Below are 24,865 nucleotides of genomic sequence, written 5' to 3' on the forward strand. Positions count from 1 at the left end.
CCCATCACCGGTCTATCCCATTCCCCCACCCCCCTCCCCTCTGTAGCCCTCAGTTTGTTTCTCATAGTCCATAGTCTTTCATGTTTCATTCCCCCTTCTGATTACCCCCCTTCCTTTATCCCTTTCTTCCCCTACTGATCATTCTAGTTCTTATGTTCCATAGATGAGAGAAATCATATGATACTTGTCTTTCTCTGCTTGACTTATTTCACTAAGCATTATCTCCTCCAGTGCCGTCCATGTTGTAGCAAATGTTGAGAACTCATTCTTTCTGATTGCTGAGTAATATTCCATTGTATATATGGACCACATCTTCTTAATCCAGTCATCTGTTGAAGGGCATCTCGGCTCCTTCCACAATTTAGCTATTGTGGACAATGCTGCTATGAACATTGGGGTGCTTATGGCCCTTCTCTTAACTACATCTGTATCTTTGGGGTAAATATCCAGTAGTGCAATCGCTGGATCATAGGGAAGCTCAATTTTTAACTTTTTAAGGGACCTCCACACTGTTTTCCAAAGTGGCTGTACTAACTTGCATTCCCACCAACAATGTAGGAGGGGTCCCCTTTCTCCACATCCTCTCCAACATTTATTGCTTCTTGCCTTGTCAATTTTTGCCATTCTGACCAGTGTAGGGTGGTATCTCGGTGTGGCTTTGACTTGAATTTCCCTGATGGCTAATGATTTTGAACATTTTTTCATGTGTCTGTTAGCCATTTTTTTAATGTTTTTTTATTTTATTATGTTAGTCAGCATACAGTACATCCCTGGTTTTTGATGTAAAGTTCGATGATTCATTAGTTGCGTATAACACCCAGTGCACCATGCAATACGTGCCCTCCTTGCTACCCATCACCAGCCTATCCCATTCCCCAACCCCCCCTCCCCTCTGAAGTCCTCAGTTTGTTTCTCAGAGTCCATAGTCTCTCATGCTTCATTCCCTTCTGATTACCCCTCCTTTCTTTATCCCTTTCTTCCCCTACTGATCTTCTGAGTTCTTATGTTCCATAGATGAGAGAAATCATATGATAATTGTCTTTCTCTGCTTGACTTATTTCACTTAGCATTATCTCCTCCAGTGCCGTCCATGTTGCAGCAAATGTTGAGAACTTGTTCTTTCTGATAGCTGAGTAATATTCCGTTGTATATATGGACCACAACTTCTTAGTCATTTGTATGTTTTCATTGGAAAAATGTCTGTTCATATCTTCTGCCCATTTTTTTATTTGATTATTTCTTCCTCATGTATTGAGTTTGAGAAGTTCTTTGTAGATCTTGAATACCAGTCTTTTATCTGTAGTGCCATTTACAAATATCTTCTCCCATTCCGTGGGCTGCCTCTTAGTTTTCTTTTACTATTTCCTTGGATGTGCAGAAACTTTTTATCTTGATGAAGTCCCACAAGTTCATTTTTGCTTTTGTTTCTCTTGCTTTGGAGATATGTCATAAAAAAGTTGCTGTGGCCGATGTCAAAGAGGTTGCAGCCTATGTTCTCCTCTAGGATTTTGATGGATTCCTGTCTCACATCGAGGTCTTTCCTCCATTTGGAGTTTATCTTTGTGTATGGTATGAGAGAGTGATCAAGTTTCATTCTTTTGCATATAGCTGTCCAATTTTCTCAGCACCATTTATTGAAGAGAGTGTCTTTTTTCTACTGGATGTTTTTTCCTGCTTTGTCAAAGATTAGTTGCCCAAATCGCTGAGGGTCCATTTCTGGGTTCTCTATTCTGTTTCATTGGTCTATGTGTCTGTTTTTGTGCCAGTACCATGCTGTCTGTATTTTGATGCAGTGCCACTAGTTCATTTTTGCTTTTGTCTCCCTTACCTTTGGAGATGTGTCTAGCAAGAAGTTGCTGTGACCCAGGTCACAGACATTGCTGCCTTTTTCTCCTCTAGGATTTTGATGGATTCCTGTCTCACATTTAGGTCTTTCATCCAGTTTGAATCTACTTCTGTATGTGGTGTAAGAAAATGGTCCTGTTTCATTCTTCTGCATGTGGCTCTCCAATTTTACCAACACCATATGTTGGAGAGACTGTCTTTTTTCGATTGGACATTCTTTTTTTTAATATTGAAGGTTTTTATTTTTGTAATATACATGAGGGAAAGAAGAAAGTGCTGATGGTCCTCCTCTGATGTAACAGAGCAATTTTTAATGTATTTATATTGTTTAGAAACAGCAGTCTTTAAATTTTAATACTAACACTAAGGCAAGAAATTATAGGGACAACCAATCAGAATTATGATAAATAAATTTCTCTTTAAAGTTCAATTTCTCGGACTATGACAACAATTTCTAAAGCCCTTGGAATTTCTTTTTTTTTTTTATGTTCAGTTAGCCACTGTATGGTACATCATCAGTTTTTGATGTACTGTTCAATGATTCATTAGTTGCATTTAACACCAAGTTCTCACCACAACACATGCCCTCCTTAATACCCATCACCCCATTACCCCAGCTCCCCTCACCCCACCCCTCTGAAACCCTCAGTTTGTTTCCGGGGGTCCATAGTCTCTCATGGTTCATCTCCCTCTCTGATTTCTCCTGCATTTCAAAAACAGGAATAGGAATAGATGTGGGTCATCTCTAAATGTGCAGAAATAATAATTTATTTTGAGACTTAGAAGGGTGAATGCACAGGAAACTCTTCCCACAACATTTGGCAAGGAGCAGGCACTCATATGTGGTAGCCATTCTTACATTTATCGTTATAAAATATCTTCTGCCAGCAGCCTAAATTTTGGGCCACAGCTTTGAGTAAGAATTTACACCAATGGAAGTCCGTCTCCCTGGATCCTCAGATATACGCTTCTCAAACCCTAGGATGGGACTCAGACAGAACTCCATGTGACTCCTTCATTCAGGTGTTGTATGACCTGCACAACATTTCTCATCTGCATATTCAGAGTACCCATATCCTGACCTCTCTTTGTGCCATCTTGGCATAGCACTATGCCTACAACACAACTCCAGATAGACTCAAAGAAACACAGGCATGAGAACTTGCTGTTTTGCAGAAGGTAATGTGGGGGAAATGGGGAAAGAACTTCAATAAGATGTCAGATAACAACCCACTTTTAACATTCTGTATGTTCTTACCTAAGCTCTGAACCTTCTTCCCTTTGTCTGTCTCTGCCTTTCTCTTTCTCTTTCTCCACTTCGCATTCGGACATACTTCACTAAACTCAGATCAACACAGAAAACTCCTGAGGTTCTCTGCCCTCCAAAGACATTGAGGAGTCAGTCAACCATCTCCTTGGAGACAAATAGTTTATGTTCTTTTGTACATATCTTATAATTAAAAGATAATACTTAGACAACACTGGACCCAGTGCCTCTTAAAAAAAACCTCGATGCTGGTGGCATTTATTATTATGCTCATTTCTGTTTTTCCTGATGGTGGAGGAGGAAAGGTCCTCCCTTACTTGTCCATTCAAGAAAAACCATTGGCATCAGTGCCAGACATATCCATGTGATATCTCCCACCAGCCCATAGGGAGACAACACACTCTTAGACAGAGGTAATGGGATGAAGTTCATCACACGGGGTCAAGACAAGACATAGATTCTACGCCAGAGGCAGCAAACAAATTGGGGAAAACAAATATTTAGCCTGCTCCAATACCTAATGGTGCATCTACCAATATCTATTCAGTATTTTCATATACTGAATCCCTACAATAGTCCTATGGAGAGAGTTGTTATTATTGTCTCCTATGCTATCATACTTTCTCACCACCAAATGGGCCATCAGGAGCTTAGGGGACTGAATTTTCTCTGGAAGCTTTTCTTTATACCATTCTTGAGCTCCTTATTCCTGAGGCTGAAAATGATCGGGCTGAGAAAGGGAGTGAAGACTGTATAGGTGGTGGCCATCAGAGTGTTACTGTCCATAGAATGGGGGCCCTTGGGCTTGAGGTAGATAATGGAGGCAAAACTGTAGTGCACAATGACCACAGTGAGGTGGGACACACATGTAGAGAAGGTCTTGTGTCTGCCCTCAGCAGAGGGGATCCTCAATATGGCAGCCACAATGAAGACATAGGAGAGGACGATGAGGAATAAACAGCCCATCAGAGCTGTGACACACACCAGGATCACCCCCATGGTGACAGAGGATGTCTCTTTCCCACAGGCCAAGTTTAGGAGGGAAAGGGCATGGCAGACAAAATGGTGTATCACATTAGACCCACAGAAGGTGAGGTGAAAAACTATCAGGGTCACCATCATCCCCATGACTGAGCCACCAGCCCAGGACCAGGACACTAGATGGGCACAGGAGCGGGTGCTCATGAGCACATTGTACGAAAGGGGGTGGGTGATGGCCACATAGCGGTCGTAGCCCATGACTGTGAGCAGGAAGGAGTGAGTGAAGCCGAACATGAAGGAGAAGAACATCTGGCTGGCACAGGCCACAAAGGTAATGGTGTGGCTGGTGGAGAGCAAGTCAGTCAGCAGGCGTGGGGTGATGGAGAAGGTATAGAGGATCTCAGAGACGGACAGGGCGCACAGGAAGAGGTACATAGGTGTGTGCAGGTTGCGCTCACTCCAGACAGTGGCCATGATGATCAGGTTCCCCAGCAGCGTGAACAGGTACATGAGCAGGAACAGCAGGAAGAAGATGGGCAGGAGATGTGGGGGGAAGTTGGAGAAGCCCACGAGGATGAATTCAGACACCATGCTGTAGTTATGACCTGCCTCAGATGCTGCATCTGGTGAGACCAGAAGGGGAATGAAGGTACCTAGTTTATCCCATGAAGGAGAAGCATAATTCAGCATCAGAATACCTATCATGTGATTAGTCACATGAATAAACTAAAAAGGAAATGTCATATAATTACATCAATCTAGGCAGTAGTCTTCGATTACTAAATTTGAATTCCTATTTATGATTTTTAGAATAGATTTTTAATTGATATATATTAGTGCATTATTTTATATATACTGCAAAATGCACATATCATAAAGATTTTTAAAAAGCTTCTTCTCAACTCGAAATTCACTAGGCCTTTCTTAGCTAACTAAGAATATATACCGCAAAATTAGCAAATGTTACATGAAGTGGGAAACTAGGTGCGCATTGTTTTAGAATCCGGAACAAGGCAAGGGTACTCACTGTCTGTGCTGCTCATTAGCAGGGAACAGAGAGCCAGGAGTGGTGCTTGAGGAAAGATACAGAAAGAAGGAATATCAGGATCAGAAGGGAAGAGACCTGATCATTGACCTAAAAGATAAAAGAATGAAGGTGGAATGTATTTGAACAAAGCCAGAACACAAGTTGCAGAAGACTAGATCAACTTCCCAAATGGACAGTATTTTCCATGCAATTACACCCATAATCATCACGTTAAAGATAAAATTTAAGGAAAACATAAAATAACATTACCAATAGTGACACAGACTAATATGAGACAGTGCTCATACATTTTGGTGTCAGGATTTCTTTACTCTAGAAACCTATTGAGTCCCCTAGAGGGCCATAGTTTGAGGGAGTGATAACTCTCCATTCTTACCATATTAGTAATTAAAACTGTGATTCTTTGAAACTATTTAGTTATTAACACATGGAAAAGAACAATAATCAACCTTTGATTCAATCTAAGGGAACAATCAACTCATGTTAATATAAGGGACACTTTAGCAAAGCAACTGCATTTTGAACAACTCATGTAGTGAGCAGTGTGGCTTTGTTTTACAGTTTTCCAAATGTGACCAATGTTGGCAGGATGGAAGGCAAGATGACGCTTGTATCTCCTTCTTCATTCACCCTGGGGCAATATGTGATTTTAGTTGAGGCATAAGACAAAAATACATCTTCACCTTCATTGGAAGAGTGAGGACCTGATCGCCCCCAAAAAGAGTCTCCAGGACCCTGGGAATCCTCATATCATAGTTTGAAATCCTCTGGTTTAGAATATCTAGAAAATAACCAAGCACATGCAGTATCTCCAAGGACAGAAATTTTAACCATGAATAGGTATGTAAAAGATGGTCTGGGTACACAGAAAATACGGAAACCAATGTGCTCTCTTGGATGGATTGAGCTAATATAGCCATTACGTTAGTTCTTCCCCAAATTATATTCAGTGCAACTACATTTACAACTTAAATTCAAGTACTGTCTTAAACCTCTCTCTGAAAAATAAAGTCAGTGAGAAGCTATACTGGTCTTCTAAAAATGGAGTATACAAGAGAGATAAGAGATATCCCACTAACATAATATAATGAAAAAACATTAAAAAAAAGAGATATCCCTCCCCGTGTTGAGAGTCAGTATAGGCTTGCCATCATTAAAAAAAGGGTGACAATGGAAAGGACGTGCATGATATGTGTGATACATGGAATGACTCTGGTTGGCTATCTTGGAAACTATCCTTGCCTGACACTAAACCCAATAGGTGATAAAGGTGGGAGCACAAGTCAAATGGAAAGAATGGATTGTTTACTGGTTTGTGATGGGAAAGATGGTCATTTTTTGAATCTGCACAAATCTGAATTCCTGTGTAAGACCACACCCAAGGTAGATAGATTTCACACATAAAATGAAATTTAAAGTTAATAGGAGAAGTTTTGGGATCTCAGAATGAAGAAGGACTTCTTAACCAAAGCCCAAAATCACAAATATTAAGGTGACATGGAGAAAGGGGAACACTTTTACACTGTTGGTGGGAAGGCGAACTGGGGTTGCCACTCTGGAATACAGTATGGAGATTCCTCAAAAAGTTAAAAATGGAACTACCCTATATCCACCAATTGCACTACTACATATTTACCCAAAGAACAGAGAAATACTGATTCAAAGGGATACATGCACTCCGATGTGTATAGCAGCATTCCCTGCAATAGCCAAATTATGGAAACATCTCAAGTGTTGGGTAAAGAAGATGTGGTTTATGTACACAATGGAATATTACTCAATGATCAAAAAGGATGAAATTTTGCCATTTGCGACAACATGGTTGAGCTAGAGAGTGTTACGCTAAGTGAAATATGCCAGTTAGAGAAAGACAAATACCATATGATTTCACTCATGTATGGAATTTAAGAAATGAACAAAGAAGCAAAGGGGGAAAAAAAGAGAGAGTTAGAGGCAAACCAAGAAAGAGACTCTTAACTATAGAGAAAAAACTGTTGATTACCAGAGGGTAGAGGGGTAGGGGGTGGGAGAAATAGGTGATGGGGATTGAGGATTTCACTTGTTGTGATGAGCACCGGGTGTTGTATGGAAGTGTTGAATCAGTGTATTGAACACCTGAGACTAATATTATACTATATGTTAACTAGCGGGACTGAAATAGCAACTTAAAAAAGACACGAAATACATATATGCGTGCTTTATGTATGAAAGAGCATTTGAATTTCATAAGCGTATCTTCTGTAAGTGCTGATGCCATTCTCTGGAGATAAATGTTCACTGCTCAGGAAAGGAAACAGACATGAACATTTCCCGAAGGATTTTGTTCAACAAAGTATATCAAGGATCCATGAATAGGCAGGTGGAATTTGGGAAAAGGGCCTTTGCATTGCTGAAAATTGACCAGGAAATACTATCTAGAAGAAATATGGAACCAGTGACATTCAGAAGGAGACACCTCAACGCAGAAATGAGCCAAGGATATGAGCAGAGAACTCACAGAAGGAGTTACACGGGCACAAAAAAGATGGTTTTAAGACAGGAAAGACAGAGGAAAATTACCAGGGACTTTCAGTATATACCTATTCATTTCCCCCAGACTAGAAAGTGCCCAGTGCTAATGGAAATTTCAGCAGAAAGAAATCCTTGTAGCCTGTTGGCGAGAACAGAGACTGGAGAAGCACATACTTCGCCTGCTCTGTGCACCAGGACACGTGCTCCTGAGCACCTATATTGATGGCTCACACCTCTCTGAAGGGAGCATGTCAAGGATGTTTAGGTAGCACTGCTTGTAGTGGGGAAATGGACAAGTCAGCTTGGAAAAGGAACTGGGATAAGGGAGGTCACATGGGCTGGAAGCAACTCCTGGGTCCCCAGGTAGGAGTTCAATGCACACACAGCAGTGTAAAGGAACCTGTTAAATGATCTTGAGTGAATGAAGCAAAGGCAGATGAACACTCTAGCATAATTCCATTTGGGCACACTAAAATTAGAGCACCTGAAACTATTCTGGACCATGCAGTAAGGGTGTATACATGTCACTATACATTTGTCAAAACCCACAGAATGAGTAACACAGTCAACCCTAATGTAACCTCTGAGTTGAGTTAATAATAACGGAATTGTACTGGTCACCAACTGAAACGAATAGACCACAAGAGTACCAGATTGAAAAATCTTTAATAGCAACACTGACCTCAATCCACCAGACGCCAGTAGCTTCCCCTCCCTACCCATGAGTTGGGACAACAAAAAAGATCCTCCAGGTATCCACAAACATTGTGGGTTTGGGGGCAGAAACAGCATCAAACAAGAATACAAACGTAGAAGCTGCAAAGGGCACTAGGTTGGGTGAAGAACCCAAGACCCAAAGTGGGCACCCTCGGAAGAACCCCAGCAGCTTCCCAAGGCGAAGAGCCTGTCTTATGACCCTTCTTCCAGCCCTGTTTCCATCCCAAGTCTGGGTCTTGCTCCCCACAACTGTCCAAATATTGCCACCTACCCTGTCCCACCTGGTCCCCCTCAGCCTGGGCTGCCTCTTCGAGGAAGCAACCAGCAGGTTAGGGCAGAAGAAGCTCTCCCGCTTGAGGCTGTCAGCGGCACACAGGGGCAGGTGTGGGGCCAGACCTCAGGGCTCCCGGAACAGATGCTGTGTGCTTTATCCCTTCTGCAGCCTCCCAGGTGGCTGCTCCCCAGGGCCTCCCCGGGACACCAACTTGTAAGAGCTGCCCTCAGGGTCTGGAGAGGCCAGGAGGATCATCAGAGGACCTCCGGGACCCGCAGCCTCTCCTCCTTCCTCTAACACTCAACACAATTGAGGCTCCCTGCTGTCTCTCTCTGCCCAGAGAGCCCCAGCAGCTGCCGAGGACTAGGAGCTCCCACTCTTGGGGGAGACAGGACAGGATTAGATGCCCTCAAATCCTTGGGGTCAAGGCAGCATCAGGGGGGAAGGCAGGAGCTGGAGCAGCCCAAAGTGGATTCCAGGGTTCTGCCATGAAGTCAAGGCAGATGGAAGGCTTCCCAGAATAAGGGTAATTTAGAGCTGGGTCTTGGAGAATGGTTTTACTTGGTCAATAGATGTGTTCACTGTTCTGACCGAACTGGAGAGTCCCACTTCTCCTCTTGGTGGTTTTACCCTATCTCTGTTCTCATGGTGATCGAAGCCAGAGAATCCACATTAGTATATGCATCCTTGGGTTCTAGTAACAAACACATCTGATCTTTGTTCAGTTCCTAAGACACAGCCCCTATGCCCCTGTCTCAGGAGTGATAATAGTTGCTTCTGTATGTCTATAAAATGAATGGTGGCTGGGGGCCCCACCTCTCCTTGTGGTTGAGTTCTTCCCAATCCCTGTTGTCCTGGTGGTCCAAGCAAAAGAATTCACATTAACATATGGCTCTCAGTGATGTAATCAAAGTAATATTTGGTCTCTTGTGGGTCTTTGTTACTGACCATCTGATGAGAGTCTTTTTTTTTAAAAGACTTTATTTATTTCTTTGACAGAGAGAGAGGTAGCGAGAGATGGAACACAAGCAGGGGGAGTGGGAGAGGGAGAAGCAGGCTTCCCGCTGAGCAGGGAGCCCAATGCAGGGCTCGATCCCAGGGATCATGACCTGAGCCAAAGGCAGATGCTTGATGACTGAGCCACCCAGGCGCCCCTGAAGAGAGTCTTTATATGCTCACGTGATGACTGGTGGCCATGGGTTTAACATTACAATGCATCTGCTGCCTCCAACTCCAAGATCTGGCCTCATCTTTGAGTAATAGTTTAGATCCACAGAAGTCCTCATTCCCAGAGGCTCAGACATATGTTTTTCCAAACCCCTAGCATGGGAATCAGACAGGCCTAACGTTCCATGTGACCCCCATCATTCATGTGTTGTGTGACGTCCACCAACATTTCTCAGCTGCTTAATAATAGTATCCATACCGTTGACCTCTCTGCCATCTTGAGACAGCACTGTGCCCTCCAACACATCCCCTAAATAGATTCAAGTAAAACACAGGAATGACAACTTGATGTTTTACTGAAAGTAATGGGGGGGGGGGGGAAGAGAAAGGCATTTCCATAAGATGTCAGATAGCAACACACTGTTAATATTCTGTATGTTCTTATCCAAACACCGAACCCTCTCCTCCCTTCAACTCTCTCCCTCTCCCTCCCTCTCTCCCTTTCTCTTTACTTCATATTCAGACATCCTTCACTCAACTGAGATCAATGTAGAAACTTCCTTAGGGTCTATCCCCTCCAGAGACAGCAGGAACTATAAAGAGTCAGACATCTTCTTAGAGACAAATAGTTTATTTTCTCTAGTGCATTTTTTATAATGAAAAATAATACTTATACAATGCTGGACACAGTGCCTGATAAGAAAAGGCCCAGTGCTGGTGCCATTAATTATTATGCTTACTCTTGTTTATCCTTATGGTGGAGGAGGGGAAGGTCGGCCCTCTTTATCCATGCTAGAAGAACCCTGTGTATCAGTGCTCAGACACAAGCGTGTGATGCCCCCCACTGGCCCATTGGTAGATAACACATTCTTAGACATAGGTAATGGGATGGACTTCGTCACATGGGGTCAAAAAAGAGAGATGGTGAACACTAGAGGTTATGCAAGAGGGAGGCAAACAAAGTGAAAGAAAAACAAACACCTACCATGCATCCAACAGCTATGGATGCATCCAACAAACCCATTTAGTATTCTCATATATTGACTGTCTACAGCAGTCCAATGGACAGAGTCGTTATTATTCCCTGCTCTGCCATCCTATTATCTCACCACCAAACTGGTCATCAGGAGCTTAGGGGACTGAATTTTCTCTGGAAACTTTTCTTTATGGCATTCTTGAGCTCCTTATTCCTGAGGCTGAAAATTATCGGGCTGAGAAAGGGAGTGAAGACTGTATAGGTGGTGGCCATCAGAGTGTTACTGTCCATAGAGTGGGGGCCCTGGGGCTTGAGGTAGATAATGGAGGCAAAACTGTAGTGCACAATGACCACAGTGAGGTGGGACACACATGTAGAAAAGGTCTTGTGCCTGCCCTCGGCTGAGGGGATCCTCAATATGGCAGCCACAATGAAGACATAGGAGAGGACGATGAGGAATAAACAGCCCATCAGAGCTGTGACACACACCAGGATCACACCCAAGGTGACAGAGGATGTCTCCTTCCCACAAGCCAACTTTAGGAGGGAAAACACGTGGCAGCCAAAATGGTGTATCACATTAGACCCACAGAAGGTGAGGTGAAAAACTATCAGCGTCACCATCATCCCCATGACTGAGCCACCAGCCCAGGTCCAGGACACCAGACGGGCACAGGTGCGGGTGCTCATGAGCACGTTGTAGCGCAGGGGGTGGCAGATGGCCACGTAGCGGTCATAGCCCATGATCATGAGCAGGAAGGAGTGGGTGAAGCCGAATGTGAAGGAGAAGAACATCTGGCTGGCACAGGCCACAAAGGTGATGGTGCGGTGGCTGGAGAGCATGTCAACCAGCATGCGAGGTGTGGCAGCAACGGTGAACAGAATCTCAGAGGTGGACAGGGCGCACAGGAAGAGGTACATGGGTGTGTGCAGGCCGTGCTCACCCCACACAGTGGCCATGATGATCAGGTTTCCCAGCAGGGTGAGCAGGTACATCAGCAGGTACAGCAGGAAGAAGACAGGCAGGAGATGTGGGGGGAAGTTGGAGAAGCCCACGAGGATGAATTCAGACACCATGCTATAGTTCTGACCAGCAGCTGATGCTGCATCTGCTCAGATTACAGAAGGATTGAAGGCGACCAGATTAAAGATCATGAATCTATATAACAATATACCCTAATAAATCTACAAAATGGACAACTTTTGATGCAGCGTATAGGATTGGGAAAATGACAGGGATACTCACTGTTTCTGGTGTTCTTTAGCATGGTATTGAGAGCCGTGAGCAATACCCTAAGGAAAGGAAAAGAAAGAAGGAAAAGAAAGAAGATTTGACAGGAAGTGACCTGCTCGTCCACTAAGAAAAAGCAAAAGTATGAAGACAGAACATGCCACACAGCAAGAGAGAGCACAGAGCTGCAGAGCTGCCAGAGATGAGATCTGCTTCCAGATGAGATCTCCAGTATTTCTCGTAGAATTGCACTAGTAGTAATCATTCAAAATATGAATTTGAAGTAAAAAGTAAGATACCATTACCAAGAGTGACACAAAGTGTAAAGAAACAGCTCTCTACCAGTTTGGTCTGGTGATTTCTTTACACTCAAGAAAATTTGAGCCTCCGGTGGATTTTTGCTGGATGCCTTAAGCTCTACCTGTTTACCGTATTCAAAAGGAACACTGAGATTCTCTGACAATATTTAGTTATGGATACATTCAAAAGAAGAGTCAACCTATTCAATGTCTTCGTAAGTAACATATTTTTAGGAATGTAACTACTTTTACAAAATTAACATTTAGTGACAAGAGTTTTTTGGGGGTTTTTTTGTTTTTGGGTTTTGTTTTTGTTTTGTTTTTGTTTTACATTTTAGCAAATTTGTCCCATGCTGGCTGGCTGGGGGAGACAAGATGATGCTTGTATCTACTTCTTCATTCAGCCCATGGCAATATGTGGTTTCGTTGACATAGGATGAAAATACATCCTCACCTTCATTGGAAAGGTGAGGACCTGATGGTCCCCAAAAAGGGTCTCTGGGACCCCAGGGTCCTCATATCACACTTGGTAGCCTCTGTTATAAAATATCTAGGAATCAATCAAACACATGCAATACCTCCAAAATCAGAAATTTTTACCATTAATAAAAGGTAGAAGGCGATTTGAACACATGGAGAACAGTCTACACTCTCTGCTGGGGTCTGTGAATATGGTAATGATGACACGTCTTCCTCAAATTATGACATCAGTGCAACTGCATTTACATTTCCAGTGAATCAACTGCACATTTCATAAAAGTTCCCTCAAATTCCTTCTGAAAAATAAGGTCAGTGCAAACCTGTACCAATCTTCTAAAAATGGAGTCAATCGGAAGGAAATGCTCTGTCAGATATGGGGACTCAGAGACATCATACACATCATCGTCATTTTTAAATGTGAACCTGGAACAGACAGAGACACAGATCAAATTAATTGGATACCTCAGAAAATCTCCCCACATGATTCACAGCTGAAGATGTGATAGAGGTGGGAACACAAATCAAAGGGAAAAGGTGGATTGTTTAAGAGTTTGTGGTGGCGGGGGCGCCTGGGTGGCACAGTGGTTAAGCGTCTGCCTTCGGCTCAGGGCGTGATCCCGGCGTTGTGGGATCGAGCCCCACATCAGGCTCTTCCGCTATGAGCCTGCTTCTTTCTCTCCCACTCCCCCTGCTTGTGTTCCCTCTCTCGCTGGCTGTCTGTATCTCTGTCAAATAAATAAATAAAATCTTTAAAAAAAAAAAAGAGTTTGTGGTGGGAAAATTGGTCCTTTTATAAAGGAAAGTCCATCTGAATTTCTGCCCAAGACAACACACAAAGGTGGATTCCTGGATTCAAGACTAAATACGAAATAGAATGCTAGGACGTTAATAGGAGAAGGTGCAGGGGAAGAATTTTGTTGCTCTAAGAGTGGAGAAGGACTTCTTAAACTCCAGAAGCACAAACATTAGGTGATTTTGAAAGAATGAAAACATCAACAGGAGGAGTGTTTGTTCAACACAAGATGTCCTGGATCCAGTTAAGGGGAGATGGAAAGGTGGGGCAAGATCATTTTCATTGTCCACAACTGACCAGGGAATAGGATGTAGAATAAAGGAGAAGTCAGTTCCATCTACAGGAAGTAGAAAGCTCAACACGGAAATGAGGAAAGGTGTGAGCAGAGAACTCACAGAGGGTGTAGCACAGGAAAAGGAAAACATGCTAAAAAGAAAAAAAAAGAGGGAGGTTAGGGAGAGAAAGAAAGGGAAATGCAGTGAAAATTCATAGGTAGTATCTACCTATTCAATGCCCCAAATTAGAAAGTGTCCAGTGCTGATCAGGATATGGGGAGAAAGCAATATTCATGCACTGCCTGTGAGAACTAGAGGGTGCAAATTCAGAGTTCCTGTGCTCTGTGCACCAGCACCTGTGCTCCTGAGCATCTATCTCCGTTGTTCACAGGAATCTATAGGGGAGCATGTCAGGGGATGCTTTATAGCATTGCTTGTAGGGAGAAATGGGAAAAGCTGCTTGTCCGTAAGTACGAAGTGGGCAGCACATGGGCTGGATGCAACTATTGGAGCCCCAGGCAGAGTTTGATGCACACAGCAGTGTAAATGAACTTGTAAAATGATCTTGAGTGAATGAAGTAAAAGCAGATGAACACTCTAGCTGAATTCCATTTGGGCACAAGAAAATTAGAGCACCTGAGATATTCTGGATGATGCTGTAATGGTGTGTACAAGTCATCATACAGTTCCCAAAACCCAAGAATGTGCACCACAGACAGTGAACCCTAATGACCTATGGGCTGAGTTAATATCAATGTAACCCCATTGGTTCACCAAAGGGACAAATGCACCAAAAGTATACTAAGTTCTACAAACTTTAGAAGCAATCATGGCCACAACCCCCCTGATACCAGTAACATCCCCTCACCCCCATATGAGCTGGGATGACCAAAAAGTCCTCCAGGGATGTACAAACATTTCCGGGGGAAGTAGGAGCCTCAAAGAATGCAGTCTTAGAAGCTGCATTGGGCACTTGGCTTGAGAGAACCCAAGACCCGAAGTGGGCAACCTGAGAAGATCCAAACAGCTTTCCAAGGCTAAGAGCCTGTTTATGACCCTTCTCCCAGACCCTGTCCTCATCTTCAGTCTGGGCGTAACTCCCCACAACTGTCCATGGATTGCCACCTACCTTATCCTTCCTGGTCTCCCTCAGCCTGGGCTGCCTCTTCCAGGATGCAGCCAGCAGGGGAAGGCAGAAGAAACTCTCCTGCCTGGGGCTGTCAGTGGCACACAGGGGCAGGTGTGTGGCCAGACCTCGGGGCTCCTGGAACAGATGTTGTGTGCTTTATCCCTGCTGCAGCTTCCCACGAGGCTGCTCCCCAGGGCCTCCCTGGGACACTAAACTGCAACAGCTGCCCTCAGGGTCTGGAGAAGCCAAGAGGATCATCAGAGGGCCTCTGGGGACCTGCAGTCTCTACTCATTCCTCCAACACTTCGACAAGACCAAGGCTCCCTGCTATCTCTCACTGCCAAGAGTGACTCAGCCCCTAAAGGGAAATAGCAGCTCCCGGTCTGGGGCAACAGGACTGGAGTAGATGCCCTCAACTCCTTAGGGTCAGGGCAGGGTCAGAGGGAAGGCAGGAGTTGAAGAAGCCCAGAGTGGGAATCCAGGGCACTGCCCTGGGGTCAAGGCAGCTGGAAGGCTTCCCAGAATAAGGGCAATTTAGAGCTAGGTCTTGGAGAATGGTTTCTCTTGGTCAACGGAAGTGTTCAGTGTCTTCTGGACAAACTGCATAGCACGACTTCTCGTCTTGGTTGATTTACCCTATCTCTGTCGTCGTGGTATCCAAGCCCGAGATTCCACCTTAGTATGTGCGTCCTTGGGCTCTAATAACACATTTGGTCTTTGTTGGGTCCCTAGACAGAGCCCCTAGGCCCCTGTCTCAGGAGTGATATAGTGGTTTGGTGATGAGTGGTGGCTGGGGACTCCTGGATAGTTTTAGGAAGGGGGCTGCTCACCAGAACAACCAAGGGGTGATTAGAGACTTGGAACCTCCAGGGAGGGGAGAGGGGCTACAGATTCATACTCAATAAGGATGAAGGATTTAAGCAATCATGTCTGTGTAACCAAACCTCCGTAAGGACTCCCTAAACAATGGGATTCAAAAACCTTCCCAGCTGGTGAACACATGGTGGTGCTGGGAGGGTGGCATGTCCAGAGAGGGCATGGAAGTTCCTCCCTCCTTCCTCCATACCTTGCAGGATGCATCTCTTTTATTTGGCTGTTCCTGAGTTGTTTCATAATAAACTGGGAAGAGTAGGTGTTGAATTTTCCTGATTTCTGTGTCATTCTAGCAAAGTATCAAAATGGAAATGGGGGAATGTGGAAACCCCCACCTTTGTAGCCACGTCAGACAGAAGTGCAGGTACCCTGGGCACTGAGTACTTGTGACTGGCATCCCCAGGTAGTAAGTGTCTGAATTTAACAGAATTACAGGACACCAAGGTGGTGTCTGGGTAGTTGTAGAATTGGTTCTTGGGGTGGAAAGAACTCACACATTTGGTGTCTTGAGTGTTAGAAGTAGCAACAGTTCATTCCTGTCTCCCTCAGTCCAATCAGCATCACTGTCCATTCTCTGTCTGAAATCAACCTCAGTTTCCCACTGCACCCCATCCAGGATGCCCTCATGCACCTCTCCCCATCTCTTCCTGTGACTGCCCACCCAACAAGCCCTCAGCAGCCTGTTTCCCTCACACCAGCCAGAGGGGATCTCTACAAACAGGAATCTGACCATGCTGCTTATGCTTAAAATGTTCCTCTTGGCACAACCATTTTGGAAAAACTATGTGGCAGTATGTATTCGAGCTGAACAGGTATTCCCTATGAGTCAGTATTTACACACCTAACTATAGACCCAACCCAACACATAAGTATTAACCCACTAAAGGACATGTACTAGATATCATAAGAACACCCTCATAGGAAGCCCCACTGGAAACATCCATGAATATGTTCACATAATGGAATACAGCTCTTTCCTCTATTATTTAAAAATGATTCAAGGGTCCCCATTGCCCTTAGAACAAACTCTTCAAGTGGACACCATGGTCTTGCATGCTTTTGCCCTACCCACCTCTCTGCCTTCAATTCCAGAATCACACTAGCCATTTCCAACTCTCCCTAATGCACTGAACATACCATTGTCCCAAATGCACTATGCCTCTCTCACCCTGGGCTTTTGTGCTTACTCTCCCCTCTGTCTGGAAACTCCTCTTCCACCTCTCTGCCTCACCCTTCAGGTCTCCCTATAGACACCACCAATTTCAAAGTCTCTAAATCCCAGGCTGGGTCTGAGACCCACGCTTAGCTTCTGCAGACCCCTAGGCTGTCCCCAACACACCTCTGACCACTCTGTGCAGTCATCTTTGGTTATATGACAGCTTCCCTTGGTGGACCATGGAAAGGACAGAGCAGAGCCCTAGGCCTTGGTCATTGCTGGATTCAAGCACTTAGAAATTTTCCATATAGGGGAGTTAAGATGGCGGAGGAGTAGGGGACCCCTTTTTCAGCCGGTCCCCTGAGTCGAGCTGGATAGGTACCAGACCAGCCTAAATAACCACGGAATCAGCCTGAGACGCAGGATGATGCATCTGGATCTCTACAAATGAACATCTCCAGCGCTGAGTATTGAGGTACGAAGAGGGGAGCTGTAAACTGTGCACAGATATCCGAAGATAAACGGAAGGGGGAGGGAGCTGCCGCGTTTGGGCGCCGGGAAGCGGCAGCCACCTGCACAGGGGAGCGGGCGGACTCACAGAGGGCACCGCGAGAGAGAGCGGACTGAGACCGGTGAGCCATGAACGCGCGCGCCACCAGGCATCTCCCGGAACTCCGGAATCCCGGTGTGCTCACGGGATCCAGACTGAGACCGGGGGCTCCCAGAGCGCGCGGGGGGCGGCTGGCGGCTGGCGGGCCACCTGCTCGGGGGAGCGGGCGGACTCGCGGTCGACACCCGCGAAACAGCAGACTGAGACCCTGAACCAGCTGCGCGCGCCACCAGGCTTCTCACGAAACTCTGGAATCGAGGTGTGCTCACCAGGCATAGACTGAGAGCGGGAGACCCGGGAGCACGCGGGGTGGCCGGTGGCTGGCGGCATTAGAAACACAAAGGACAGAGACGCGCCGGCCCTGGAAGTGAGGGCAGGGACGCCGAGTTGGTGCGCACATCCCGGGACGCCGCAGGGTAGAGCAGCACCAACAGTAATAGAGTTAAAGTGGCCAGAACATCAGTGGAGAATGGGCTGCAATCCCTCTGTTCTGTGACAATGCAGCCTCTGCTGCTCTGACCCTCAGAAGAGGCATAGCCGGCCGCCAGGGAAAGCCGCCAGGGAAAGCCGCCAGAGAACAAAAGCCTGGAAATACCGGCTCAGAGAGTGCCCATCCCCATCCCCCCTCGCAGGGGACACGGAGACTCTGACAAAACAGGGTTGCCTGAGTATCGGCGTGGCAGGCCCCTCCCCCAGAACACAGAAGGCAGGCTGAAAAATCAAGAAGCCCACAACCCGAGGCACCTGGGTGGCGCAGTCATTGAGCGCCTGTCTCCGGCTTAGGGCGTGATCCCAGAGCTCTGGAAAGGAGTCCCTCATCGGGCTCCTCCGCTGGGAGCCTGCTTCTTCCTCTCTCACTCCCCTGCTTCTGTTCCGTTCTTGCTGACTGTCTGTATCCCTCTCTCAGAAAGGTAAATAAAAAAAATCTTTAAAGAAGAAGCCCACATCTCTAAGATCCCTATAAAACAAGGGGCACGGCCTGGGACCCAGTCAATAATTTTGGGCTCTGGAAAACCCCACAACCTCTCCTCATTAGAATGACAAGAAGGAGAAGCCCCCCCCAGCAAAGAAAAGACAGTGAGTCAGTGGCCTCTGCCACAGAAGTAACGGATATGGATGTAACCAAATTATCAGAAATGGAATTCAGACTAACAATGGTCAAGATAATGAGTAGACTTGAAAAAAGTATTCAGGAAAATGTTACCGAGAATATAGAATCCCTAAGGGCGGAAATGAGAGCAAATCTGACAGAAATTAAAAATTCTATGAGCCAAATGCAGGCAAAACTAGAGGCTCTGACGGCCAGGGTCACGGAAGCGGAGGAAAGGGTTAGTGAATTGGAGGATGGGTTAATAGAGGAAAAAATAAAAATAGAAGATGGTCTTAAAAAAATCCACCCCCACGAATGTTGGCTACGGGAGATTACTGACTCAACGAAACGATCCAATGTTAGAATCATCGGCATCCCCGAGGAGGTGGAGAAAAACAGAGGTCTAGAAGAGATATTTGAACAAATTGTAGCTGAAAACTTCCCTAATCTAGTGAGGGAAACAAACATTCGTGTCCAAGAGGCAAAGAGGACCCCTCCCAAGCTCAACCATGACAGAACTACACCACGTCACGTCATAGTGCATTTCGCAAATATGAGATCCAAGGATACAGTATTGAAAGCAGCCAGGGCAAAGAAATTTCTCACGTACCAAGGCAAAGGCATCAGAATTACGTCAGACCTGTCTACACAGACCTAGAATGAGAGAAAGGGTTGGGGGAGCATTTTTAAAGCTCTTTCAGAGAAAAACATGCAGTCAAGGATCCTTTATCCAGCAAGGCTGTCATTCAGAATTGATGGAGAAATAAAGACATTTCAGAATCGACAGTCACTAGCCAATTTTGTAACCACGAAACCAGCCCTACAGGAGGTATTACGGTGGGTTCTATAAAAGTAAAAAGGCCCCAAGAGTGATACAAAACAGAAAGTCACAGCCAATACAAAGACTTTACTGACAACATGGCAGAAATAAAAGCATATCTCTCAGTACTCAGTCTTAACATTAATGGTTTAAATTCTTGCTCAAAACGCCACAGGTTTGCAGATTGGATAAAAAGAAATGACCCATCCATTTGCTGTCTACAAGAGATTCATTTCGAACCCAAAGATGCATTCAGACTGAGAATAAGGGGATGGAGTACCATCTTTCATGCAAATGGACCTCAAAAGAAAGCTGGGGTAGCAATTCTCATATCAGATAAACTGGATTTTAAACTACAGACTATAGTTAGAGACGCAGAAGGGCACTATATTATTCTTAAAGGAAGTATTCAACAGGTGGATATGACAATTATAAATATATATGCCCCCAACAGGGGAGCAGCAAGATACACAAGCCAACTCTTAACCAGAATAAAGAGACATATAAATAAAAATACATTAATAGTAGGGGACCTCAACACTCCACTCTCAGAAATAGACAGAACACCCTGGCAAAAACTAAGCAAAGAATCAAAGGCTTTGAATGCCATACTCGATGAGTTGGACCTCATAGATATATATAGAACACTACACCCCAGAACCAAAGAATACTCATTCTATTCTAATGCCCATGGAACATTTTCAAGAATAGACCATGTTCTGGGACACAAAACAGGTCTCAGCCGATACCAAAAGATTGAAATTATCCCCTGCATATTCTCAGACCACAACGCTCTGAAATTGGAACTCAACCACAAGGAAAAATTTGGAAGAAACTCAAACACTTGGAGACTAAGAACCATCCTGCTCAGGAATGACTCGATAAACCAGGAAATCAAAAATCAAATTAAACAATTTATGGAGACCAATGAGAATGAAAATACAACAGTCCAAAACCTATGGGATACTGCAAAGGCAGTCCTAAGGGGGAAATACATAGCCATCCAAGCCTCACTCAAAAGAATAGAAAAATCTAAAATGCAGTTTTTATATTCTCACCTCAAGAAGCTGGAACAGCAACAGAGGGACAGGCCTAATCCACGCACGAGGAAGCAGTTGACCAAAATTAAAGCTGAAATCAATCAAGTCGAAACCAGAAGTACAGTAGAGCAGATCAACAGGACTAGAAGCTGGTTCTTGGAGAGAATCAATAAAATTGACAGACCACTGGCAAGACTTATCCAAAAGAAAAGAGAAAGGACCCAGATTATTAAAATTATGAATGAAAAAGGAGAGGTCACGACGAACACCATTGAAATTGGAAGGATTATTAGAAATTTTCATCAACAGCTATATGCCAATAAACTAAGCACTCTGGAAGAGATGGAATCCTTCCTGGAAACCTATAAACTACCAAGATTGAAACCGGAAGAAATTGATTCCTTAAACAGGCCAATTAATTATGAAGAAATTGAGTCAGTGATAAACAACCTTCCAAATAACAAAACTCCAGGCCCGGACGGTTTTCCTGGGGAATTCTACCAAACATTCAAAGAAGAAATAATACCTATTCTCCTAAAGCTATTTCAAAAAATAGAAACAGAAGGAAAGCTACCAAACTCATTCTATGAGGCCAATATTACCTTGATCCCCAAACCAGGCAAAGACCCCCTAAAAAGGAGAATTACAGACCGATTTCCCTAATGAATATGGACGCCAAAATCCTCAACAAGATACTTGCTAATAGAATCCAACAGTTCATTAAAAGGATTATCCACCACGATCAAGTGGGATTCATACCTGGGATGCAAGCGTGGTTCAATATACGCAAATCAATCAGCGTGATACATCATATCAACAAGAAAAGACTCAAGAACCATATGATCCTCTCATTCAATGCCGAAAAAGCATTTGACAAAATACAGCATCCTTTCCTGATTAAAACCCTTCAGAGTGTAGGAATAGAAGGTACATTTCTCAATCTCATAAAAGCCATCTATGAAAAGCCTACTGCAAATATTATTCTCAATGGGGAAAAGCTGGAAGCCTTTCCCTTAAGACCAGGAACACGACAAGGATGCCCACTCTCGCCACTATTATTCAACATAGTACTACAAGTCCTTGCAACAGCAATCAGACAACAAGAAGGGATCAAAGGTATTCAAATCGGCAAAGAAGAAGTCAAAATGTCTCTCTTCGCAGATGACATGATACTCTATATGGAAAACCCAAAAGAAGCCACTCCCAAACTATTAGAAGTTATAGAGCAATTCAGTAACGTGGCGGGATACAAAATCAATGCTCAGAAATCAGTTGCATTTCTGTACACGAATAACGAGAATGAAGAAAGAGAAATTAGGGAATCCATCCCATTTACAATAGCACCAAAAACCATACGTTACCTTGGAATTAACTTAACCAGAGACATAAAGGACCTTTATTCTAGAAACTATAAATCACTCTTAAAAGACATTGAGGAAGACATAAAAAGATGGAAAGATATTCCATGCTCATGGATCGGAAGAATTAACATAGTTAAAATGTCCATGCTACCCAGAGCAATCTACACTTTCAATGCTATCCCGATCAAAATACCGAGAACGTTTTTCAAAGAACTGGAACAAATAGTCCTTAAATTTGTATGGAACCAGAAAAGGCCCCGGATCTCCAAGGAACTGTTGAAAAGGAAAAACAAAGCTGGGGGCATCACAATGCCGGATTTCAAGCTGTACTACAAAGCTGTGATCACAAAGACAGCATGGTACTGGCACAAAAACAGACACATAGACCAATGAAACAGAATAGAGAGCCCAGAAATGGACCCTCAGCTCTTTGGGCAACTAATATTTGATAAAGCAGGAAAAAACATCCGGTGGGAAAAAGACAGTCTCTTCAATAAATGGTGCTGGGAAAATTGGACAGCTACATGCAAAAGAATGAAACTTGACCACTCTCTCACACCATACACAAAAATAAACTCCAAATGGATGAAAGACCTCGATGTGAGACAGGAATCCATCAAAATTCTAGAGGAGAACATAGGCAGCAACCTCTACGACATCGGCCAAAGCAACCTTTTTCATGATACATCCCCAAAGGCAAGAGAAACAAAAGATAAAATGAATTTATGGGACTTCATCAAGATTAAAAGTTTCTGCACAGCCAAGGAAACAGTCAGAAAAACTAAGAGGCAGCCCACGGAATGGGAGAAGATATTTGCAAATGACACTACAGATAAAGGACTGGTATCCAAGATCTACAAAGAACTTCTCAAACTCAATACACGAGGAAGAAATAATCAAATAAAAAAATGGGCAGAAGATATGAAGACACTTTTCCAATGAAGACATACAAATGGCTAACAGACACATGAAAAAATGTTCAAAATCATTAGCCATCAAGGAAATTCAAATCAAAGCCACACTGAGATACCACCTTACGCCAGTTAGAATGGCAAAAATAGACAAGGCAAGAAACAACAATTGTTGGAGAGGATGTGGAGAAAGGGGATCCCTCCTACATTGTTGGTGGGAATGCAAGTTGGTACAGCCACTCTGGAAAACAGTGTGGAGGTCCCTTAAAAAGTTAAAAATTGAGCTACCCTATGATCCAGCCATTGCACTACTGGGTGTTTACCCCAAAGATACAGACGTAGTGAAGAGAAGGGCCATATGCACCCCAATGTTCATAGCAGCAATGTCCACAATAGCTAAATCGTGGAAGGAGCCGAGATGCCCTGCAACAGATGACTGGATTAAGAAGTTGTGGTCCATATATACAATGGAATATTACTCAGCAATCAGAAAGAACGAGTTCTCAACATTTGCTACAACATGGACGGCACTGGAGGAGATAATGTTAAGTGAATTAAGTCAAGCAGAGAAAGACAACTATCATATGATTTCTCTCATCTATGGAACATAAGAACTAGAATGATCGGTAGGGGAAGAAAGGGATAAAGAAAGGGGGAGTAATCAGAAGGGGGAATGAAACATGAGAGACTATGGACTATGAGAAACAAACTGAGGGCTACAGAGGGGAGGGGGGTGGGGGAATGGGATAGGCCGGTGATGGGTAGTAAGGAGGGCACATATTGCATGGTGCACTGGGTGTTATACACAACTAATGAATCATCGAGCCTTACATAGAAAACCGGGGATGTACTGTATGGTGACTAACATAATATAATAAAAAATCATTATAAAAAAAAAAGAAAATTTCCGTATAAAATAAGCCTTGAACAACATTTCTTGACTACATGAATGAGTAAATGAAGACAAAGTGCTGTGAGGATATATAGCACACCTTTCTGTTCATGATCATAGCCAATGACTGCTATGTGTCCATCTGCCTCTCCCGAGGTACCATGTGCTCATGAGTCCACATGGCTGTGCCATCTCCTGTCCAGGTATTGGGCTGGACTCTGTCATGGGAATGATGGTGACCCTGATAGTTTTTCACCTCACCTTCTGTGGGTCTAAAGTAAACCATGATTTTGTCTACCATGTCTTTCCCTCCTAAGTTTGGCCTGTGGGAAGGAGACATCTTGTGTCACCATGGTTGTGATCTGGTGTTTGTCACAGATCGGATGGGTGTTTATTCCTAATCATCCTCTCCTATGTCTTCATTGTGGCTGCCATATTGAGGATTCCCTCAGCTGAGGGCAGGCACAAGACCTTCTCCATATGTGTGGCCCACCTCACTATGGTCATTGTGCGCTCTGGTTTTGCCTGCATTATCTACTTCAAACCCAAGGGCCCCCATTCTATGGACAGTAACGCTCTGATGACCACCAGTGTACAGTCTTCACCCTCTTTCTAAGCTCAATCATTTTCAGTCTTAGGAATAAGGAGGTCAGGAATGCCATAATGGAATGCTTCCAGAGAAAATTCAGTCCTCTAAGTTCCTGATGACCAGTTTGATGGTAAGGAAATATGACAGGAGGGCTGGGAATAATAACATCTGTCTGTATAAGACTGTTGTAGGGTTTCATGTATATGAAAATACACTCATCCATAGGTGATAGATGCATGCTTGCTATTTGTTTTTCTTCCATATGTGATGAAGTCCATCCCATTACCTCCAGCAGAGAACGTGTTATTTACCTAAGGGCTGAAGGGCAGCATCATGTGGGTGTGTCTGGGCATGGATGCACAGGGTTCTTCTTTTTTTTTTTTTTAAGATTTTATTTATTTATTTGACAGAGAGAGACAGCCAGTGAGAGAGGGAACACAAACAGGAGGAGTGGGAGCGAAAGAAGTAGGCTACCAGCGGAAGAGCCTGATGTGGGGCTCAATCCCAGAACTCCAGGATCACTCCCTGAG

General features: G+C 44.2%; 2 protein-coding genes and 1 pseudogene across 2 annotated transcripts; 1 reads left to right on the forward strand and 2 right to left on the reverse strand.

Moving 5' to 3' along the window:
* Positions 1 to 3,754: 3,754 nt before the first annotated feature.
* On the reverse strand, positions 3,755 to 4,687 carry LOC123780032 (olfactory receptor 10H3-like). Its single transcript, XM_045778793.2, has one exon. The coding sequence runs from the start codon at positions 4,682 to 4,684 to the stop codon at positions 3,755 to 3,757; it is 930 nt and encodes a 309-aa protein (XP_045634749.1). The 5' UTR covers positions 4,685 to 4,687.
* Positions 4,688 to 10,933: 6,246 nt separating this feature from the next.
* On the reverse strand, positions 10,934 to 11,872 carry LOC123780026 (olfactory receptor 10H4-like). Its single transcript, XM_045778788.2, has one exon. The coding sequence runs from the start codon at positions 11,861 to 11,863 to the stop codon at positions 10,934 to 10,936; it is 930 nt and encodes a 309-aa protein (XP_045634744.2). The 5' UTR covers positions 11,864 to 11,872.
* A 1,076-nt stretch (positions 11,873 to 12,948) lies between these two features.
* On the forward strand, positions 12,949 to 24,451 carry LOC148108956 (olfactory receptor 10H3-like; annotated as a pseudogene).
* Positions 24,452 to 24,865: the final 414 nt, after the last annotated feature.

This window comes from Ursus americanus, chromosome 14 (genome assembly GCF_024610735.1).
Source record: "Ursus americanus isolate L20-20 chromosome 14, mUrsAme1.1.p, whole genome shotgun sequence".
Classification (NCBI taxonomy): domain Eukaryota; kingdom Metazoa; phylum Chordata; class Mammalia; order Carnivora; family Ursidae; genus Ursus; species Ursus americanus.